The sequence below is a fragment of the Xyrauchen texanus genome, chromosome 4 (assembly GCF_025860055.1).
Source record: "Xyrauchen texanus isolate HMW12.3.18 chromosome 4, RBS_HiC_50CHRs, whole genome shotgun sequence".
Classification (NCBI taxonomy): Eukaryota; Metazoa; Chordata; class Actinopteri; order Cypriniformes; family Catostomidae; genus Xyrauchen; species Xyrauchen texanus.
Genome location: NC_068279.1, coordinates 23328789 through 23350934, shown reverse-complemented (window position 1 = coordinate 23350934; position 22146 = coordinate 23328789). Strand labels below are relative to the sequence as shown.

General features: G+C 37.4%; 2 protein-coding genes across 3 annotated transcripts in view; one reads left to right on the top strand and one right to left on the bottom strand.

Moving 5' to 3' along the window:
* Positions 1–5972, top strand: part of LOC127643297 (carboxyl-terminal PDZ ligand of neuronal nitric oxide synthase protein-like) — a 65282-nt gene extending 59310 nt beyond the window's left edge. The window contains exon 11 of the mRNA XM_052125977.1: positions 1684–5972. Coding sequence (XP_051981937.1) covers positions 1684–2221 — 538 coding nt within the window. The 3' untranslated portion in view covers positions 2222–5972. The remainder of the gene's footprint in view (positions 1–1683) is intronic.
* Positions 5973–9150: 3178 nt separating this feature from the next.
* On the bottom strand, positions 9151–16374 carry LOC127643145 (membrane-spanning 4-domains subfamily A member 4A-like). 2 transcript variants are annotated; one of them, XM_052125735.1, is made up of 7 exons: positions 16308–16374; positions 15768–15950; positions 15261–15380; positions 15106–15162; positions 13858–14025; positions 13547–13684; positions 9151–9582 (listed from the first exon to the last, which is right to left on the bottom strand). In XM_052125735.1, the coding sequence occupies exons 2-7, from the start codon at positions 15924–15926 to the stop codon at positions 9562–9564; spliced, it is 663 nt and encodes a 220-aa protein (XP_051981695.1). In that variant the 5' UTR covers positions 15927–15950; positions 16308–16374; the 3' UTR covers positions 9151–9561. The 2 variants fall into 2 exon arrangements, with proteins under 2 accessions (XP_051981695.1, XP_051981697.1); XM_052125737.1 differs by lacking the exon at positions 15261–15380.
* Positions 16375–22146: the final 5772 nt, after the last annotated feature.

The window sequence follows — 22146 nt, the reverse complement described above, 5'->3', positions numbered from 1 at the left end:
CCGGTGCTGAATCAGATTATCAGCGGTAGAGCGAGATAAAGGGGAGCCAGTTCCCGCCTCCACCTTGCCCATCCTTTGCCTGTTACAGTGGTTCCAAAACCAGGGAGGTGGAGGGATGCGTTGTCGTTGTTGTCACTTCCATCTGCCAGGGGAGCACCTGCGGTGCTCGGCTGCCGGCCACCGAGAGCTGGAGGAAGTACTGCCGTCCGCCGAGAAGGGGAGGAGCGGTTCCGGACGCTAGGGGTCGGAGGGCTCACTGCTGTCTACTAGGGGAGGAGCGGTTGAGGACCGGGCGACTGCATGTCCGGGGACACTGTGTCTCTCGCTCTCCCTTTCCCTCTCCCCACGCCTCCCCTCGTCTTTCCTCCAGGTTCCCAGGAGGTGGGGTGGGTGAGGGTGGAGCTTAATATGTACACGGCCATGCTCGCTACATACCCCCATCACTAAACTCAGGTCTGAGAATTCTCCGACATTTCTAGGGAGAGATCGTTGGCATGTCAAGATACTCTCCGGTCCAACTTTTCTAGGGAGAGATCTTTGGCATGTCAAAATAGTCTCCGGGTCCGACCCGCATGTGCCTGGGAGTGGGAACAGAGACAGAGAGAGAGAGAGAGAGAGAGAGAGAGGAGAAAGCAGACACACTATTGACTGGCCCTATGCTCGCTGTACTGCAACGTTACACACAAAGACATCTGCGTCTCTCTCTCCCTGTCTCCTCTCCTCAAATACTCCCACCACCCCTCACTGGAATGCTCTGCCCAGACGCCGCTTGGCCCTGCCCTGCTCACCACAGCAGTCAGCATGAAACATCATAGCAATTGCAAAGTAAAATTATTAAACACACTCAGAACACCTTAGCAACCATGTTGCAACACCCTGGCAACAACCCTTAAACAAAAGGCATTGTGATGAAGACTTTTGAACAGACAAGCACCATTTTCATAAAATGTAAAAATCTAATTAAAAGGGTTGTTCACCCATAAATTGCAAATATTTAATCGTTTACTCACCTTCATGTTGTTCCAAACCCAAATGGCTTAATTTCTAGGATGGAATACATGAGATGATGTCAGGTAGAATATCAGGGACATACAGCCTCAGGCACCATTCACGTTCACTGAAAATAAAAAAGATGCAATGAAAGTGAATGGTTATTAAGGCTAATATTCTGCTATAAATATTTTGGGTGAACTGTCTCTTTAAGTTCTACAATACTTTGTGTTTACTTAGATAGCATTTGCATGTGTTGAATGTATATAAGAGTGAGAGAGAGAGCTATATTGTGCTTTCGCAGAGTGACTGCATTGCAGTTATTTTTAGTAGAGCCATCAATACAAGAACCTGCAGCTCTGTCTCCCATTCTCTCTCTCTCTCTCTCTCTCTCTCTCTCTCTCTCTCTCCTTCTCTACTTAATTCACCCAGCAGGGGAACTGTGGGACAGAGATAATTGCACTCACACACACAGTGAATGGAAAATGTGTCTAAAAGAATTGTATATGAAGTTCTCCTTTTGATGATTCAGCACTCTGCGCTTGTCAGGCCACTCTGATCCCATTCAGATTTGATTTCCCTACATTTTAAGTTCTCACACATTCCTGATATTCTGTTCAGTGTTTTATAAAATATCCATTACCAAGACAAACACTATAGCTTAAAAAAATTACATATTTTTTTTGTCCACAGGTTTAAACAAATCATCCCTAAGTTGGACCCTCCTCCCCAGCCCCTTAACCGCAAGCGCTCAAGCAGGACTCTCTCTCCGGGTGTGGAGGTGGAGATAAAACCTGCAGCCACGCCCATAAATGAGGCTGAACTCCCAAACATGAACAGTAGCTCCTCCTTTTGTAATATCACCCTTTGCTCTGTTTCACCTGAGGATTTCTACTCTTTCACAAATAGCTACAGTGTGTCTTGTTCAGCCAGTGAGGATTCTGGTGTACGCTCGGATGACAAATCCCTAGTTTCGCCCCAATCCATAGATGACCCATCTAATGACCAGAGCTCTGCTTTCATCTCTACATCCAGCACCTGCAGCAGCTTGCCTGAGGATCATCCACCAGTGGATGGTGGGACTCCACCACTTTCTACAACACCCGCTGGTTATGAGCAAACAATCCCATTGTCTTCGCCTGTGAATGAAACCTGCCTTCATATTAGCTTGAGTGAAGATGAACATCTGGAGGACAGCACCTATAATGTCGCTACTCCATGTAGGAGTTAGAGTTGGACCAATCAACCAATGGTTTCACTGGAACATCGTAAGATTTCACAATAGTGATGGAACTCCAAGCCACAGATTTGTTGTAGAAACAAATAAAGGAGAAAAGGGAATAATTGACTACTGAAGCTTCTTCATGGCCTGATGGAATACTAACCACTCCCTCTCATTGTATTTTGCTTATTGAATTATGCAAATCTTTGGCTTCTTGATCAATGACTCTGTACTGACTTGTATTCCGTATGCTACCTTCTGTAGCATAATAAAATGACATCTTCCTTTATTTGCAATGCCTTAAAAGATTTGTATCTATACAACATTGCTGAAAGAACATATAGTATGATACAGAATAGAAGACTATTGACAGATGGATAGAGTGTATTTTTATAGACTGATTTTTTTTTATTTTAGCCTTTAAACAAGCAATGAATGGAGGACTTGGACACATACTAAGATGCATAGGAACTGCTTTTATTAGTGCCACCGATAATTGTGATGTGTATCATGAGGTAAAGGTGTGTGTGTATCATTTTCTATGTTAAAATACACGGCTTTATGTGGATGGACAATTATACGTAAGCCATTCAAAGGTTGTTCAAAAGGCCCTATCAAAACTTTGCTTTGCTTTGAGCATCCCAACCAGGCTGACATTTTGAAATTACATCAACCAATGGCATGAATATGGGGCAGGACTATTTGTTTGTGTTGAGGTGATAAATGACACACCTCACATTTAAAGGTATAGTTTAAATGTGAAATGAAATTTCTCTCGTCATTTACTCAACCTCATGCCATCCCAGATGTGTATGACTTTCTTCTCCAGAATACAAATTATGATTTTAAGAAGAATATTTCAGGTCAGTTGGTCCATTCAATGAAGGTCTAAATAACACACATAGCAATCAGATAAGTAATCCATATGACTCCAGTGTTTCAATCCATATCTTATGAAGTGATATAATAGGTGTGGGTGAGAAACAGACCAATATTTACGAAGTCCTTTTTTTGCTAGAAATTCTTCCCCATGCCCTGTAGGAGGCGATATGCTCAAATTATTTGAATCACCAAAAACACAAGAAGAAGAAAGTTAAAGTTAAAGTGGAGAATGACTGAGCAGGGAGGAAAATTGAGAGTTAAAAAATAAAGACTTAAATATTGATCTGTTCCTCACCCACACCTGTGATGAGAAATGATTAGAGAATTTTCCTTTTTGGGTGAACAATTCCTTTAAGTTGTTGGGCACACAGTGTGTGATTTTTATATCAGTTCAGCGCCAATGTTTCTACTGATGTTTGCTGCAATGCAATTGTATTTTATATTTTTTTCATGTTCTTTGTATGTTAAAGAGTAGTTATATAGCAAAGAAAACCCAGAGCAATAGAAAAAGTAAGGAACTGGTATGTTAGCATAAGAGACAGGACTGTAAAATCTCTGAACGGGTAGTTGAGGAACATATAGAATGTTGACGTAAAAATACAATCAAACATGTGTGAACATGTGCAAATTGAGGTGAAATAAGGATATTCTTTCAAGAATTCACAACTGTACACTTGCAGGCATTTTTGTTTTATTCTGTGAAATGTGAAATTGAATAGCTAAACAAGGTAGAGTGGAGGCAGAAAAATTATGAATGATTATATCTAGACATCTTGAAAGGCAGAACCTTCCTCTCTGATTTCATGGTTTTACCAATCAAGGTAAAATTAGGCAAGATAATTATCACTTTTTCCAGGTGGAAAGGCTGCAAAGAAAACAGACAGAGAGAGTAGAGGTATTGCATTAGCAATAGATGTAATAATTGTCACATCCTTTTAACATGTATTCCCTACACAGATGTCACTGCCTTTCTCAGTAAACCACTGGCATATTGTGATCACCATAATGATCCCTTTTTCAAATAAACCACCAGATCATCTGCTTAGGAACTTTTTTGAATCAATGGATCAATTCAACAGAGAATGTTGTTATTATAAGTATGTCAATAAATTCAAGCAAACAGAAACAAGCACCACATACATATATGTCTAATTCAGATAATAGCCCACTCTCTTTAAAACTGATTTACAAACAAAATGAAACACTATTTAAAAGGTAATCATATGAAATACTTTTTGACCTAAAACTGTGTAGTAAAAGTGCTACTTACCGAAATACTGAAAAATCACTGTAACAATAAGACATGCAGTACAGACAGCAGTGGATTTGTGAATCAGGCATAAGAGGGGGAAATGCATCAGGGTGAATAATAATGAAAAGAAGCAGATTAAAGGACCGTTGGAAAGAAGGATGAATAGGAGGGATTTGTGTCATTATAAAAGGAATTGTGTGTGAGCATGTGCTTTTTGCTGATATAGGTTAGCAGGACACCATAAAAGACAAGGGAAGGTAGAGAGAGGGAGAGAAAAGAGTATGAGAAGGAGATGGACGAGAGAGAAAAGAAACTGTATTTTGAATTGTTTTGCAGCTACAGCAGCAACAATAGCAATAAAAGAAATGAACAAATAAAACATGGCTATTTTTTCTTGGTGCTCAAAAAGTTTGACACATTTCATTAGCTCATTTCCTATTCAAAATTCCACAAAACAAAAGTATCTTTTTTTAAATAGGCACTATCACTAAATAAACACAGATATTCACCAGTTTTAATTATGGAAAGCAAAATAACAATACATGTTGATATTTTTTAAATTGCCAAATGATATTACTGAGTGACAGCAATAAGGGTACCCTCCATAGAAGTAGTGAGAATAAAGCATACTAGCCAAATCATGACCAATAGTGTTAGTTTTACTATAATTTCCCCCAATTCATCTTATCAGTATTCCTCTTTATCAACAATGTGGTATTCTGGTCATTAATGTATCTCAAATTCTTGTTTGTCAAAAGGTTTAACCTTGTTTGTTCCCTTTTCTGTTGTTACCCCCAAATTCTGGAACAGTCCCCATTCACGTGTGGTCAGCTCCATCTCTAGTTGTTTTTAAATCTTCACTAAAAACATATTTTTACTGTTTAGATTTTGCTCAATTCATTTTATTACTTGTTTATTTGTTTTTTTCTATATATATTTACAGTATCTTTTTAATTTTTGGATTTATTGGACTGTTTTGATTAACTGCTGTTGTTTTTAAATGTGCTTTATAAATTAATTTTGACTTCGACTTGACCTCTAGCAGTTTAGTCCTCCAGATCTGTCAAATAGCTCATTTATTAACTCAATGGGGAGAATTGAAAAAAGCAAAGTGATTTTAGACATTCATTGAAGAATATTTAAATACATATCAAATATGCTTTTAAATCCTCTAACACCAACTTTGACCATAATACTTCTACGCAAAACAGGATCTTAGGACCAGGACCTATATACTAGAAATCAAATATGATCCCTTCACAAAAACTGGGTCCTGGCAGGCTGTGGGAATCCCCCTCCACATACCACAGAGAGCAGGGAATCCTTTTCTACAGGAGGGATACTCATTTCACAAGGGGACACATGATATTCCTCTTACTACATCCTTGAGAGAAGGAGTAGAGGAGAATGACTCTAAAGGACAAATGCATGAAAGAGAAGGAAACTCTTCAGTCCAATCGATAAAGCTCATGTAAGCCTTTCTCTATTACTGCAATTCTGGGCCCCTGAGTGCTGCACTGAGCATCCTTTCCACTCTCTCCCCCTTTTAAACTCTCACAAGACTATCAATACACATATTGTACCTGCTGTGATGGGTGTAGAATAACTTGGGTGAGAGGAAAAGAACTAGAAATGGATGTGCTGATGCATTCTTGCTTCCACAGGAAATTTTCTGGCAGGCAAAATATGGTGTCTACAAGGACCCTGCTGAAGGCTGAATATTTACATTCAACTGTATTTGACCTCTATAAGAAGTTTATTAAAGCCCTTTATACGACACCAGAGATCAGGGTTCATAAACAGGTTTTCTGTGAAAATATGGCATTTTTTCATTCAGCAAAACTGTAATTTACCAAGTGCACCTTTATGTAACATTATAACACATACCTTGGGTCGGGACCTCATTCTAACCCCATGCACCTCATCCATTTTTTGGAGTTGTGCCCACACCCCTTTAATATGCCTCAATCTTTCTCTTATAGGTAGCTTTTCTTTTTTGCACTTCCATAAATTACATTTTTATGATCATTTCATATCTATATAAATTTACTATTACAAGATATCTATTTCTTTGTTTATTACAAGAGAAATTAGTACTATATTCATACAAATAAATACTATATCACGTTGATTTTCTTTGTGTTATTATCAGTATTGCATATGCGTGCACACATACATATTATACATGCTATTTGTTTCTCAAGGTGGCACTGTTGTTACAGTGATTGTCTTGATTTACATTTGACATAGCTATTTGATGAAGAAACCCTGTGGAAGTAAACTATAGCAAATACTACATATGAACAGTATGATATAACTATTGTCATTTGGGTGTAATATTAAAATTATGTAAGTTGTGCATCTATTTACTTTCTAAGTCTGTAAGTGCCTGAGAAAATGCATGCAGTATGTGTAGCTTGTGTGTATCGTATGTGTTATATATAGCTTATGTGTACAGTATATTATGTGTTATGTGTAGCTTAATATGCGTTTGACAGACTGTTGCATTTCATGAAATTTCAGTGTGAAAGTAATGAATCCTGTTCTAGATTTGTCCTGATTTGTTGCATCATCTCTTTAATATATGAAAAATAAAACCTCAACATATATCAGATTATATTCTATTCGATTATTTTCGAATTGTCTTTAAAATGCTTTGAAAATTGTACACTGCCTGAGCATTTTTTAGATCCATTTGTGATAGGTATACATGCCGGGTTTCTAAAGACCTGAATATGTAAGCGTGTTTTGTGAACTTCCCATACATTTACGTTCATAATATGCTGTGTGAGCGGGTGTTTTAGTTACTCCATTCTTGCTCACCCACAAACCTTAAAAGAAGGAGGTGAGTAAAATGCAACTTAAGATCCATCAAACAATCTGTTGCACGCTGATTAATGCCACAGAAAATAATTACACCTACATCAACTATGCCTTTAGTCAATAAATATCTTTGGTCGGGGCCTGGGTAGCTCAGCGAGTATAGATGCTGACTAACACTCCTGGAGTCGTGAATTCGACTCTAGGGGTCGAGTCCAGCCAGGTCTCCTAAGCAACAAAATTGGCCTGGTTGCTAGGACGGGTAGAGTCACATGGGGTAACCTCCTCGTGGTCGCTATAATATGGTTCTCGCTCTCTGTGGGGCGCGTGGTGAGTCCTGCGTGGATGCCGCGGAAATTAGCCTGAAGCCTCCACACGCTCTATGTCTCTGCAGTAATGCGCTCAACAAGTCATGTGATAAAATGTGTGGATTGACGGTCTCAGATGCAGAGGCAACTGAGATTTGTCCTCCGCCATCCGGATTGAGTCAAGTCACCACGCCACCACGAGGACTTAGAGTGCATTGGGAATTGGGTATTCCAAATTGGGGAGAAAAGGGAAAAAAAAATTATAACTTTGGTCCATGTCATAATATGGAGAAAGAGAGATCCTATATTGGTGACTTTTGATGACTTTGTTGTTATTGTTGGAGTTGGCTCATTCTCCTATAATTGATTTTATCATACATATATGGCTGTCATCGAGGGGTTGTACCAGTTACCCTAGAATTCACATGTATTGTGGGGGCAGAGTTTTTTTTTTTTTTTTGTGATGCAGAGATGTTAGCAATCATAACTGTGGCTGTTTACATTGAAGTCTTAAAGGAGAAGTAACACCAAAACCGAACATTCAAGTCAGAGTGCCAGAGACAGGGTGGAAAGTGGCATATATTACAAAATTATGACAATTATATGCAAAAACCTTTAACATTATAAGTGGACCTCAGGTAAAATAATAATATAAGAAAAAATGACCTTTTAAATAGAAGCATAAGCTTTACCCCCATATAAATAGCCAATGTATTGTCAAAATTAAAGAGACTTGACAATAGAACAAAAAATACATTAAAATGCTATTCCACTACTATGGAAAGGAATCCTACTTGCTTTTTTAGCAGTCAATTACCTTAAAGGAATAGTTCACCCAAAAATGAAAATTCTCTCATCATTTACTAACCCTCATGCCATCCCAGATGGGTATGACTTTCTTTCTTCTGCAGAACACAAATGAAGATTTTTAGAAAGAATTCTCAGCTCTGTAGGTCCATACAATTTAAGTAAATTGTAGCCAGAACTCTGAAAGTCCAAATATCACATAAAGGAGCATTAAAGTAATCCATAAGACCCAGTGGGTTAATCAATGTCATCTGAAGTGATCCAATCAGTTCAGTGAGAACAGACAAAAATATAACTCCTTTTTCACTATAAATCTTGACAGCAAGCTCCTTGGCGATCATGATTTCAAGCTCAATTACACTTCCTAGCACCATCTAGCACTCTGCACATGGTTAAAGCCCTAGGAATTGTAATCAAGCTTGAAATCATGATTTTGCCTAGGGATTGCAATGGCAAGATGTACAGTGAAAAAGGAGTCACATTTTGGTTTGTTCTCACCCAAAACCGACTGGATCAATTCAAAAGACTTTAATTAAATGACTGGAGTTGAATGGATTACTTTAATATTGCCTTTATCTGCATTTTGGAGCTTCAAGGTCTGGCCACTAATCACTTGCATTGAAATGACATACAGAGCTGAAATATTCTTCTAAAAATAAATAGTTTGTGTTCTACAGAAGAAAGAAAGTCATACATTTGGGATGGCATGAGGGTGAGTAAATAAGAACATTTTCATTGTTGGCTTAACTATCACTTTAAGACCAAAGTCTTAACTTTAAGACTCATTCTGTGCACTGTTATAGGTCTACCTATCTTTTAGGAAAAGGTTAAAAGAGACTGGCTGTCTGTAAAAACAGAATTATGGCATATCTACCCAATTTATTTCATAAAACTGGACATTACAGAGTCAAAAACAAACAAACTATATTTTGTGTCTGTGTGTACACTTTGCACAATTGTGTGTATCACTAAAGACTAAACATACGAGTCCAGGATAAATTCAGCTCACCAAGAACCTTGGTCAAAGAATACAACCTTTGGTCCAAACATGTGTGCATGTATTGTAATATTCAAAATAAGTACAACCTTTATCTCCACATTATATTTACTTATTTGATGTGGCCATATACAAATGTTACTCTGTTACTGATAATTTTTTTTTCAGAGGTTCAGAAGTCTGTAATAACAGAAAAGACTGTAGAATTATAGTATAGTATTATAGTATTAAACATATTTATGACTTCACAAGTTCTTTGCCACCCCTGGTCTGTATTATCTCCTCACTGTGACTCAGCATCCCTCTGAAATGACAAACACGTTTCATTAATTATTCTACAAGAGACTCAGCATTAGCACTAAGACAATTAACAAGAGGGTTTTTATAATTGTATAATAACAGGCTTTTAAGTCTATTTTATTATGTGTCTATAACAAATAAATAATAAAAAGTAAAGTCCACTCTGCCCCATTTCACTTGTGAAGAAAGATACTTTTTCAGGCTGTAGTTTACAATGAAGCAAGTTGTGGTTGCCGTATAGTTCCTATATTCTTTTAATTCTGCATGTGATACCTGTCCAGATTTTTCTTTTTTTCTTTTTTTTCTTTCTTTCTTTCTTTCTTTCTTTCTTTCTTTCTTTCTTTCTTTCTTAAGCACAAGTACATTTCAACCTAAGACTTAAACACTACCACAATCCACCTTATTTTTCAGCATATCTAGGATGCCACCATTCCGATATAAGCTACCTCAAGCCATTTCAACTACATTTTGTTTCATCTTGGCAAAATAATAAATGCATTATTCATTCCGTTCTTTACAGAGAACATTCTCTCTTTCTTTACGCTATACACGCAGGTTTTGCATTCAGCATAGATTATGAAATATTGCCTTTGCAAATAAATAAATAAATAAAGGCATAATCTGAGGTTTCACAGATAAATATTAATTTAGGGGTAACACTTTATAATAACAATACTTCAATAATAATGAATTAATACCTGAATTAATAGTTACTTCTGCATAAATTAATGATGAGTTCAGGAATAGACTAATCAGGAATTTATGAAGAGCTAACATTAACAACAACATGAGTCATATGAATTCATGCTTTAACAAAAGCCTCCTTAATTACATGTTTTTACATGTTTGATTGTTAATGAATTATTTAACATTAGGGAATAAATTAAATCAAACAGCCTGTATAAGAAAGAATGTGAAGTACTTCAACCTTGAATTAAACATTAATATTTAATTTAGTAATAATTAAAATATTTTATATTATTAGCTGTCTGCAGTTTAGCCACAAACATCATTGAATGAGGCAGTATAATTCTGCCATTTTTTAAATTAACACAGACAAATAAAATAACAGTAATTTGATCTCAACCCATTTTACATTATTCTCCATCCCTTTCATTTCATACTCACCATACCACTCAATTCACTCGTCATCTGGACCATAGAAATTGGAAAGGTTGTGTTTTATGTTGCTGGATCAATATTTGTTTTTGTTATATATTTGTCTTGATCACTTTGTGAGTTTCATTAGTACTCAAAATCAAAATTCAAAATGATGATAATGATTGGATCATCATCATTATTATCAACAACAACATTTTCACATTGTGTGAACTATGCAGATTTGTCACTACATTTCTGCCCAGAACTACAGTATATGGAGAGTTTGTTTCTGATGAGATATTGGTTGACTTGTTGGACTTAATTAAGGACTGAAATCAGAGATTTCATAATATAATTTTTTACAACGTTATGTGCAGTATTTGAGTTTGTTATTTGAATTTAAAGTATTAAGTGCTAACATTAGCATTTCCGATTTGACATCAGGAGATATAGACAGATGAAACACACCTTATAAATAATTTAAAAGTGTCTTGTATGTCTTAACAGGTATGTTTGAATTTTCTTTTGAGTCTGTGTATGTTTCAAAAGAGATTTCATCCATTTAAAACAACTTGGTAGAAGATTGACACTTGTCTTCCAATGTTGTTAGTTTCTTCACATTAAAGGTGTTTTTCCCTTTAAATGTTGTGTTTTACTGACATATATGCTGGTGGATTTGTATTTTCAAATAAGCAGACCTTAAAAAAGGCTTGGTATTTATTTCACTGGTGCAAAAATGTAAGGATCACCTTAGTGCATGTCTCTCATTACTAACTCATTATTAATAGCCATGAATCCACGATTTGTTAATTAATCATATTGTCATGACTATACTTGGTGGGCACGTCATTATTAACTCATTGTTGTTAACTACTCATGAGCTATCATCAACTGATGGCTTGTTAATGCAACATCATGTCATAACATTACCTGGTGGAGCACATCATTATAAACATACTATCAAATACACATGTAATACACTAGTATTAATCCCAGTTAAATCACATATTGTTTAGCATCATTTGGTTTGACAGGAGGTAAAAGCTGAGATGCGGACATGGCTTGCATATGGATGACAAGTGAACTGAGTGGTAGGACTGACAGTGGAAGAGCGAAGATGAAGGGAAAGTAATGGAGAATCACACCGAATGGGTTGAGATTAATTATTATTAAGAATAATTATTGGTGGCAATCATTAAAGGAAAAGTTCACACAAAATGGAAAATTCTCCCATCATTTACTCGCCCTCATGCCATTCCAGATGCGTATGACTCTCTTTTCTTCGATTTTTAGAAGAATATCTCAGATCTGTACATTCAAACAATGGTTACCAAAATGTTTAAGCTCCAAAAAGCACATAAATGAAGCATAAAAGTACTACATTTGACTTCTGTGGTTTAATCCATGTCTTCTAAAGTTGTCCAATCGGTTTTCAGTGAGATCAGAACAAAATATAACCCCTTTTTCACAAGAAATTTCCTTTTTTTATTTCAAACTCAATTACACTTCCTTGCAACATCTAGCACTCCGTGCATGTGTCAAGCACTATAAAGTGTAATTGAGCTTGAAATCTTGATTGCGCCTAGAGACTGCAATAGCAAGACTTACAGTAAAACAAAAGTAGTTACATTTTGGTTTATTCTCACCCTAAACCGATAGCATAATTTATGAAGACATGCATTATACCACTGGACTCTTACATTTGGTCCCCGTTCACTTGTATCGTGCATTGTATGGACATACAGAGCTGAGATATTCTTCTAAAAATCTTAATTTGTGTTCTGCAGAGAAAACAAAGTCATACACATCTGGAATGCATGAAGGTGAGTAAAAGATGGAAGAACTAGTCCTTTAATGTTTTTAAAATTTGATAAGGATGATCCATGTAAATTATGCAGAATAATCCTGTGTCATCCAATGATGTTTGTGGGGAACCTGAAGACATCAAAAGTTAAAGTTTTTTTAATCATGATCATATAAAATTATTGACAATTAATTCAAGGTTGAAGTACTTCACATTCTTCCTTATAAAGTCTGTTTTATTTAGTTTGTCCTTATGTTAATTAATACATTAACAATCAAACATGTACTAACATGTAATTAAGGTGACTGTTAATGAATTCATATGACTCATGTTGTTGTTAATGTTAGCTCTTCATTAGTTCTTTATTAGTCCATTCCTGAACTCATCATTAATTTATGCAGAAGTAACTATTATTTCAGGTATTAATTCATGATTATGCATGTGCTGTTATTATAAAGTGTTACCAATGGAGGTTTACATAGTGACATGAAATACTGCATCGTCAAGCTCTTCCTTGGTAAAGGAAGCAGATTTGATCATTGTCTCTTTAGTACAACACACAGCAACAAGTAAATTATCTACTTAAACTTTTACTATAAACGCTGACATAAAACAATATGAGACATTAGCATATTATTCTGCTGTACATCCTGTGGTTTTGCAATAGTTTATAAGCCCATATCACAAAATTCTAGTATTATTACATACATTGCAGTCAATGACAGCAGAACTTTGTCACACTTGCCGGAAATGCAGCCGCTTGCTTACTTTCGTTTTGCAAAATAAGGTGGGCAGTTTAAGGTTAAAACTGAAACATTCAGACAACACTAAAAAAAAAAAAGAACTGTAGCAGAATATGCAAATATATTGTGGTCATCTTATGTTTCCTTTTCATTCTGATAGCTTTGCCTTAATTGGCAGTTGTGGCTTGCTCTAAACTTTGCCTTCAACAGAAATATCTACTGTAAATAGGGTGTAAGTTAAACATCTTTTGATTGTTGGGATAAAAACTGTGCTATAACCCTGGCTATTGCCATCACATCACAATCACTAAGTCATTTACCTGGTTTAGTATAACATTGACCACTGTAGAGTCCCTGCCGCTGGTGGCTTTGCAGGCAAATGCAGAGATGCAGATAGAGATGATGAACTGAAGAATGGATAACACCAGAAATATTCCATTGATCCCCAAACCATGAATCTACAAAGAATTCAACATCCATATAAAGTAGTTTCACAAATTATATTGTAGTCCCATCAACAATATTTAGTAAGTTTCTATAAATATTATTACCACTTTAAGACAATTATGAGACTTCCTCAAAAGACAGAATCTATTGAGTTAATTAAACAGGAACAATTATAAATGAATACCTGAAAATCTGAACAAAGTGACTGTCCATAGTGATTGTAACTGGAATTGTAATCAAAATAACAATATTGATCGATTGTTGACCCAGTTGCTATTCCTATAGACATGATAATTATGTCTATCCCTGCAGTTATGGCACTGAACACATTCATTCCAAGAGAGGCTTTCACCTACAGGGAGACACAGAAAGCATTTAAGGGACATATTAATACTGCATTAATAATATAGTATTTACATTTGTGAAACCTTATAAACACAGCTTATTTGTTGCTGTTTTAACTATGTAAAGTAATATAAACAGCAGTCGCAAAAAGTATTTGGACACTTAGTCAGTAGCCAGCCACAATTAAAAATACATTATTAGATAACAAAATAACAATAGTATCTTGTGGTATCTATAAATAAATTATACCAAACCTTTTCTCAGAAGTAACTAACTACCATTTGTTTGAAATTACTTTTAACTAGCTGGACCCCTCAAGTCCACAGCATGCAAGGTGCCCTAGTAGAGTAACCACGGGTGTTGATGGACGTGTTTCATTAAGTTTGACAGCCAAAAGGGTCCAAACACTTGATTGAAATGTCTGCATGTGTAATCTTTCTTAATTATTATAAAACAAAAAACAACAACACTTGGTATTATTATTATTTATTTTTATAATGTTACATATAGTTTTTTAAAGTATCCAAATACATTTTGGGAACATTTAAAAATACGTTTTTATACGTAATGGTCAGATTGTCTTTATTTGTTAGTGGTATAGGGATACATATCTCATTGTGTTAAGGAAGCTGTGATTGAAGACTAAGAAAAACCATCAGCTTAAAATTTTGAACTCACCATGTCTCTAATACAATATTTCTTAGTAAACAGTAAGAAAGTCAAAATGTCAAAGCATTCAGTGCATCACTACAACAATACCAGAAAGTTCTAGTTTCAAATCAATGAGGTAAAAGTGAGTTTAGGAACATATTGGCACTCCTGTCAATTATTTTGGTCTATCACATTGCAGATGAATATGGGAAGTAGAAGGCTGCAGTAAGAGTGTGGTTCTTGAAGCGGATCATTCAGGTTAAACGCCATTGGCAGTCTTTTGTAGGTTTGTGTTTTTACACATTTAAAATGTTCTTGTTTCTGTGGTTTTATCCATTAAGAGTTTTTGTTCCTGTTTAGATTTTTGGTTAATAAAAGCCCTTTGACTGCCATTTGAGTAAAAATTAGCTAAAATCTGTGGGTAATATGTACTCACCAAACATTGATGTAATTTATTCTCTGCAGCAACAGACAGAGAGCCAGCACTGATGTACTGAGGAAAAAACAAAAATGTTGAAGTTCATATTGAAAATTATAATGAGAGCAATGAAAAAAGAGGCAATAAAAAAATTAAAGTTAATTAGCACTTACAATGAGAGATCCCCAGTAGGTTATGCCAGAGTATAAAGAAATAATTCTGAATCTGTTGACACTGATGGTGAGTACAATACCAAATAAAAAGGTGACCACTCCAATCATTATCTGGACAATCTATGGAGGGCAGATAAAGGTCAGTTGTTTCAGTTATGTTAGCACTTTGTTTCACAAAAAGCAGAAAATATTAATGTAATGATTTTTGCACTGCAGTCTCAATGGATTAGAGCTGTTCAGTTTGTAGTCCAAAAAACCCATACGATAATTAACATTTTTAAGTCATGGGTTCTTACTGGAAATTCTGACGGCTTTTCAGAATAGCAGTTTTCGATTTGTGAGTAAAATAAGGTCTTGAAGACACATACACCTTTTGTTTGCATAAGTGAAAAGAAAATATTTACTTAAAATATTCCCAGAACCACACATCATTAACATTGATAATTAAATGGATGAAATAATTGTATTGCTTTAATTGCTTAAACAAGTTGTTTTAAAAATTCATACCCCCAGTGACTTTGGTTGTACTTTGAGAAATCCTTTAAGAATCGTATTCTGATTTATTTCATCTTGTCCATCATCAGAAATAGCACTGGCTTGTGCCACCTGTGGATTTATTTGGATGACAACTGTAGCATTGTCGGTTGATATGACCTTGTGGGACATTCTAGGAAAAGTTGTGGATGTCACCTGTATGTACGTAATTATGATACATATGTCTGTCAAATGTCAAATGAATTCAATAAGAAACACAGAGGGAGAAAAGTGATTATAACTTCTTTGGAGTTCGTACTTTGTCTAAATAAATTTGATTAAATATTTAATTTGATATAAACATTTAGTTATGGATTACATACTGGTTTTGTAACATAATATTAAATCAAATCACAAAATATATATCAAAGTACAGCAATGAGAACTGACTATTTAAAAAATTAAAATATCGTAATTGGTCAAAAGATGTGTTTTTAATTAATATATCAAATTTGCTATAAATACATTCTCAGAAAAATAGCACAGATGTAATTGATGCATAAAATACTTTACCTGATTTTAAAAGAGTCGTTGACTGAAGGCTTTAATGGTGTGTCTTAACATACGTGGACCCACTGAGAAGAACCGCTAGGGAGAGGCTAGGAAGTTGCAAGTTGAATATATAGGTAGTTCCTGTTGATGCCCCACCTCCTGTTAATGGCAATTGATAGAGAACAAAAAGAGCTGTACTTTTCCTGCCTTAATACTGTAGTAGTAGTAGAGCATGAATAGTAGACTGCCTTGGCTTTAGGTAAATTCACACACTTCACACTCTCTTCATTCAAATGCCATTCACTCTCTATCTCTCTCTCTCCACCCCTCTCTATTTCAGTTTCCCTTTTAAGGCTTTATTGGCTTGACATATATTTGTACATACAAATAAAATAGTGCAAAAAAAGACATAATAAACAATGTATGGAAGTGCAGCGTAGTTCTAGCGGGAAGACTAGCAGCTGTACATCATCACATCATTAGCTGGGTAATTCCTAGCCAATCGCATGTAAGCCATTGCTTTATAAGACTGCTCACAATCTATCACATTGCTGTTTCAGTGTGCTAACACAGGCAACCTCCACCACCCCACCACCACCAGTTGAGCCCTGTTCCGCATGGGGGTAGGCTCCTCGCCCCTGCCTCCTATCTCCGGCAGGATATGACGGTTCCGAGTACAACTCCCTCGGACCGCCAGACGGGGCCTACACTAAAGAGAGAGACATTGCTTCCTGTTTTACATTTATCAAATAAATGGCATCTTAAACTTCACTGAAGCCTGCGTGTCTTCCCGATAGAAATTTATTTCTCTCTCCCACTTTCGCTGTCTAAATCTCTCTCTGCCAAGGTTACAAGGTGGAAACCAAACAGAAATCTATTGTTGCACTAGTTCAGACAACTACAACAAGGTGTTCTAGTTTCAGACCACACTGGTAAATGACAGTGAACCTTGAGCATCCTGTTGTTGCCGCATATTTATTTTCCATTCTGCTTGTTGTGCCTTTGCTGTTGTGGTTAAAAATTGGATATAGATTTATTTAACAATTAAATTTAAAGTACTTTATTGGCATGATTGTGTTTATATACAATATTGCCAAAGCATTAATACACAAAACAGGTTTCTGAGGGTGTGCATTTCAAAATTGAATTTAACTGCAACTGATGCATGATTGCCTCCGCCCAGTAACACCTGCATCAATCAGTTTCTGCTGAACTGGAAAACTGTGGTATGAGGTTTGAGGTTTTGTCAAAGTATTTCTTTCTCATCTTTGTAAATTTCTCACAGTGAAGAAGAAAGTGTGTCTCTGTCTCGACCTCACTAGTGTCACAGTGAGCACAGACTCGTTCTTCCTTTGTAAGCCATGTTTGTCTGTGTCGGCCTTTTTCTATGGCCAGACTGTGATCACTGAGTCTGTATTTGGTGATGATCCGTCTCTGTTTTGGATCTCTTACAGTGTGGAGATATTCTGCTAGATTATACTTTCTGTTTAGGGCCTGATAACTTACAATAATAATACTTTGCATGTCTTTGGTCTAGGTTGAAAATTATTCATCTGAATGTGCGTTGTTTAAAGGGATAGTGCCATAGCGACCACCCAGAACACCTTAGCAACCTCTTAGCAATGCCCTAGCAACCACTCAGAACATCCATCTATGTAGTCTCATGAGTATGTATCAAGAACATAATAATTGTATGTTTAATGCCACCACATTTATGTAACACAGTTGACCAATTTACCTAATTTGACATAATAGCAGTTTCATTCTGTTCTGGGTTAGGTTTCCCAAAAGCATCACAAGCGTAATTTGATCGTAGAGACCATTGGTGCCAATGGTTTCTACGATCTACTTAGGCTTACGATGCTTTTGGGAAATGCAGCTCAGTGTGATTTCTGGTGCTGTCCTCATTTAATTTCAAAGGATTATATATTTTTAATCAACACTAAACTTTAACATGTTAAAATTAATAAAAACTATATAATATAATAATTGTTTAATCATTGCTTAAGCATTTCATTTTAATTTTTGTTTGCCATATTCCATAAGATGTTTGAAAGAGATATGAACATCTTCATGGAGTGGATAAGGAGAAGATTTTTTTTCCAATGAAAATTTCCCTTTCTACCCCCCACAAAGCTATTGCACCTCATCATTGAGAACTTGGAATGAAGCACATCATGGTTTGGACTACTTTTTAACATCTTTTTGAAATTTTTCTGAATAAATGTTTGTGATTAATGTAGCTTCCTGTTCTGTTTTCTTGACATAGTTAAGAAATCTTTAGGGATAGGTTGTTTATATATATATATTACATATATATAAAAAATATATATATATATATATATATATATAAAATATAATATTGTAACAAAAGTCATTGTACATTTACAGTATCTGAATGTAACATTTTTATATTGATAAAAAGTGGTAGAGGTTGTCGTATGGTTAAGGGGTCTGTGGCAGGGCGGAGGGCAGGGCCAGGTCGTGATTCCGCACACCCAGCCCCTAATCAGGCTAATCAAGCCTCAGAGAGGGATAAAGGCCGACTGGAAGCTGCAGTGCAACAGAGAGAGAGATTTACGGACAGCTCTGCGACACCTTTGTGTGTTTGTCTTTTTGTTTAATTCTTCATTAAAATATTATTTGTATCATTGTAAAGGGAACAATCGAAAGGAGGCGGCGAGAACCGGCTTGACCCTATAAATAATAGTTTAATGAAGAAATAAACCAAAAGACACAAACACACACATAGGATGGACAGCTGCCCGTAAATGTTCTCTCTCGGCCGCACCACCGTAGCAGTCGGCCTTTATCCCTCTTGGAGGCTTGATTAGCCTGATAAGGGACCGGATGTGTAAAATCATGACCCGGCCCCGCCCTCCGCCCTGTCACAATAGTCAAGCTGGTTCTCACCTCCTTTCCATTAATCCCTTTACAGAGTCTTTAAAGTCCATAAAACAGTAAAAATCCAACTATAAAAATCAAATTTTGATGTAAATGGCTATTAAATAGTACAAATTTAACTATATGAATATATTAATAATTTAAAGGATTCATAAATATTTAACATTTCTAAAGTTGTAAATACATTAAAAAAAAACTAGTTTGAAATGCTTTTAATATGTCTATATTGTACGATTCATCGTCTATTCAAATGTACAAAAATGTGTTAAAATATTTAAATGTTATGCATGATGAGTTACAAATAATTATGAGATTAGGCTGATAGTTCATTTAGATCCCCCTAATAATCCTACCCCATTAGGGGTCAAGCTCATCGACATTTGTATGTTGTAGTTGTGTGAATAGTTTACATACCCCTTGCAGAATATGGATGATTTGGCATTTTTCAAAATTAAGACATATATTAAAAATTGCACTGTTTTTAATTTACATTTTTTTTTTTTTTTTTAGTGACCGTTAAGTGCTTTTGGAAAAGATGTGTTTTTAGCCGTTTTTTGAAGATAGAGAGTGAGTTAGCTTCCCGGATTGAGTTGGGAAGGTCATTCCACCACCGTGGTATGATGAAACTGAAAGTCCAGGAAAGTGTTTTGGTGCCTCTTTGTTTTGGTACGCCAAGGCGACGTTCCTTAGCCGACCGCAGGCTTCTGGTGGGAACGTAGCTCTGCATAAATGTTTTTAGGTATGCTGGAGCAGACCCAGTGACTGTTTTGTATGTCAGCATCAGGGCCTTGAATTTAATACGTGCATGAACCGGCAGCCAGTGGAGGGAGACAAAAAGTGGTGTAACATGTGGTCTCTTATGCTCATTAAAGACCAGACGTGATGCTGCATTCTGGATCATTTGGAGAGGTCTAATAGCACATGCAGGAAGGCCTGCAATGAGAGCGTTACAGTAGTCCAGTCTAGTTATGACAAGGGACTGAACGTGCAGTTGTGTGGCGTGTACAGAGAGGAAGGGTCTTATCTTCCTGATAATTTAGTGCTGCCAAAGTCTTTTTAGCAAGTTAGTAACTTGTCGCCCATCTTTGGAATGCTCTCGGGCAGCTACAAGCAGCATACAAGTGCAGGTCATATCTACTTGAATGGGGAAAAAACAAAATCTCCAAAATGGTTGGTCAAGGTAATGAATAAAGAACATCTTTCAAATCAGCAGAAAAATAAGACAACACCGATGTCATAAATTGTGCTGTTTTACCTCGGATCACACAAAAAAATGCCATCGTCCTGGCTTGTATGGCTAATGCACATGTGCGTTTTCTAAATGATTGACAGGCGATGTCTGTATCTTAAAGGTGATTGGCTCTTTTACCTGTTAGGCGGGATTTCCTTTCTACATTAGTTGGGTGTTCCGTTTTCTCCCATTCATTTTAATAGAATTGACCCGCACTGCTAAATAGTCTCTGGTACTGCCCAGATGGAGCTGTGTGGCATAACCAATATTTACATACATCCCACAAGACAAAATAACGTCTAGGTTATGGATGTAACCTCCATTCCCTGATGGAGGGAATGAGACGTGTGTCGAAGAAGCGACACTAGGGGTCTCTCTTGAGAGCCTTTTGCATCTCTGATCTATGAGAAAAGACCAATGAGAAGAAAAAGGGAGAGAAATGCATCCGTTTCATTCAGGACTTTTCTGAGGAGCCGACAATGAGGTTCGGCCGCAACAGTGGCTCGGTTCAGCAACATGGCCGGGAGGACACAAAGTCTCATTCCCTCCATCGGGGAACGGAGGTTACATCCGTAACCTAGACGTTCCCCATCTGTCTCTCATTTCGACGTTGTGTCGAAGATGCGACACCAGGGGTCCAATTTAAATCACGCCATGCGCTGAGCCGTGTACGTGTACTGCTGACACAGGAGCGGGCAGGTATTTTACGTGCCAAAGCTACCAGTTGTGCCAGGCTGCACATACCCTTCCCCAATGCCCCATAAAATTGTCAAAGCCTTCTGGTTCTTTCAGGAGCACGATCAGGAGGGCCGTCTTTAAGGAGAGGGCCCTGAGTCAGATTCTAGCGGCTCGAAGGGGGGTCTCTGAAGGCCCGAGAGGACCACTGAGAGATCCCAGAAGGCTTGTTTGCGATAGGCCAACGTAATGGAGTCCACTACCCAGTTGGAAAGCCACAGACACAGCAACGAAGGGGCTGGGCCTGCCTCCTCCCTGGGCAGCGCTTGCAGGTTGACTACCTGGTCCCTGAAGGGAGTGGTGGGAACCTTGGGCACGTAGCCCGGTCACGGTCTTAGGATCATGTGAGTGTCTGCCGGACTGAACTCCAGGCAGGGTTCGCTGACAGAGAACGCTTGCAGGGTCCCCGCCCCATTTGTTGGATGCGAGCACGATCAGGAGGGCCGTCTTTAAGGAGAGGGCCCTGAGTCCGATTCTAGCGGCTCTAAGGGGGGTCTCTGAAGGCCCAAGAGGACCACTGAGAGATCCCAGAAGGGGAACAGGCTCGGCGGGGAGGGTTTCAACCTCCGGGCGCCTCTTAGGAACCTGATAACTAAGTTACCCAAAGACTTGCAGTCTACTGTGTCGTGGTGGGCCGCGATAGCAGCTACATACACCTTCAAGGTGGAGGGGGACAGCCTCCCCTCCAACCTCTCCTGCAGGAATGAAAGCACTGACCTAACTGCGCAACTCTGTGGGTCCTCAGCCTGGGAAGAACACCAATTTGCGAACAAGTGCCACTTCAGGGCGTAAAGTTGCCTGGTAGAAGGGGCTCTGGCTTGGTTGATCTTGTCTACGACAGCAGGTGGTAGATCAGCTAGATCTTCCGCATCCCGTCCAGGGGCCAGACGTGGAGGTTCCAGAGGTCTCTGTGCAGATGCCACAGCGTGTCCCGTCCCTGAGAAATATGGTCCTTCCTCAGTGGGATTTGCCAGGTAGGGGCTGTCGCGA

What these genes read in the sequence shown, in the direction of transcription:
- LOC127643145 (XM_052125735.1), bottom strand. Translation starts at nt 15,926, where the DNA reads ATGTCCCACAAGGTCATATCAACCGACAATGCTACAGTTGTCATCCAA. An exon ending in CCTACTGGGGATCTCTCATT is followed by an intron (nt 15,163 to 15,260) that starts GTAAGTGCTAAT and finishes TTTTTTCCTCAG; the next exon opens with TACATCAGTGCTGGCTCTCT. An exon ending in ATAAATTACATCAATGTTTG is followed by an intron (nt 14,026 to 15,105) that starts GTGAGTACATAT and finishes GTCTCCCTGTAG; the next exon opens with GTGAAAGCCTCTCTTGGAAT.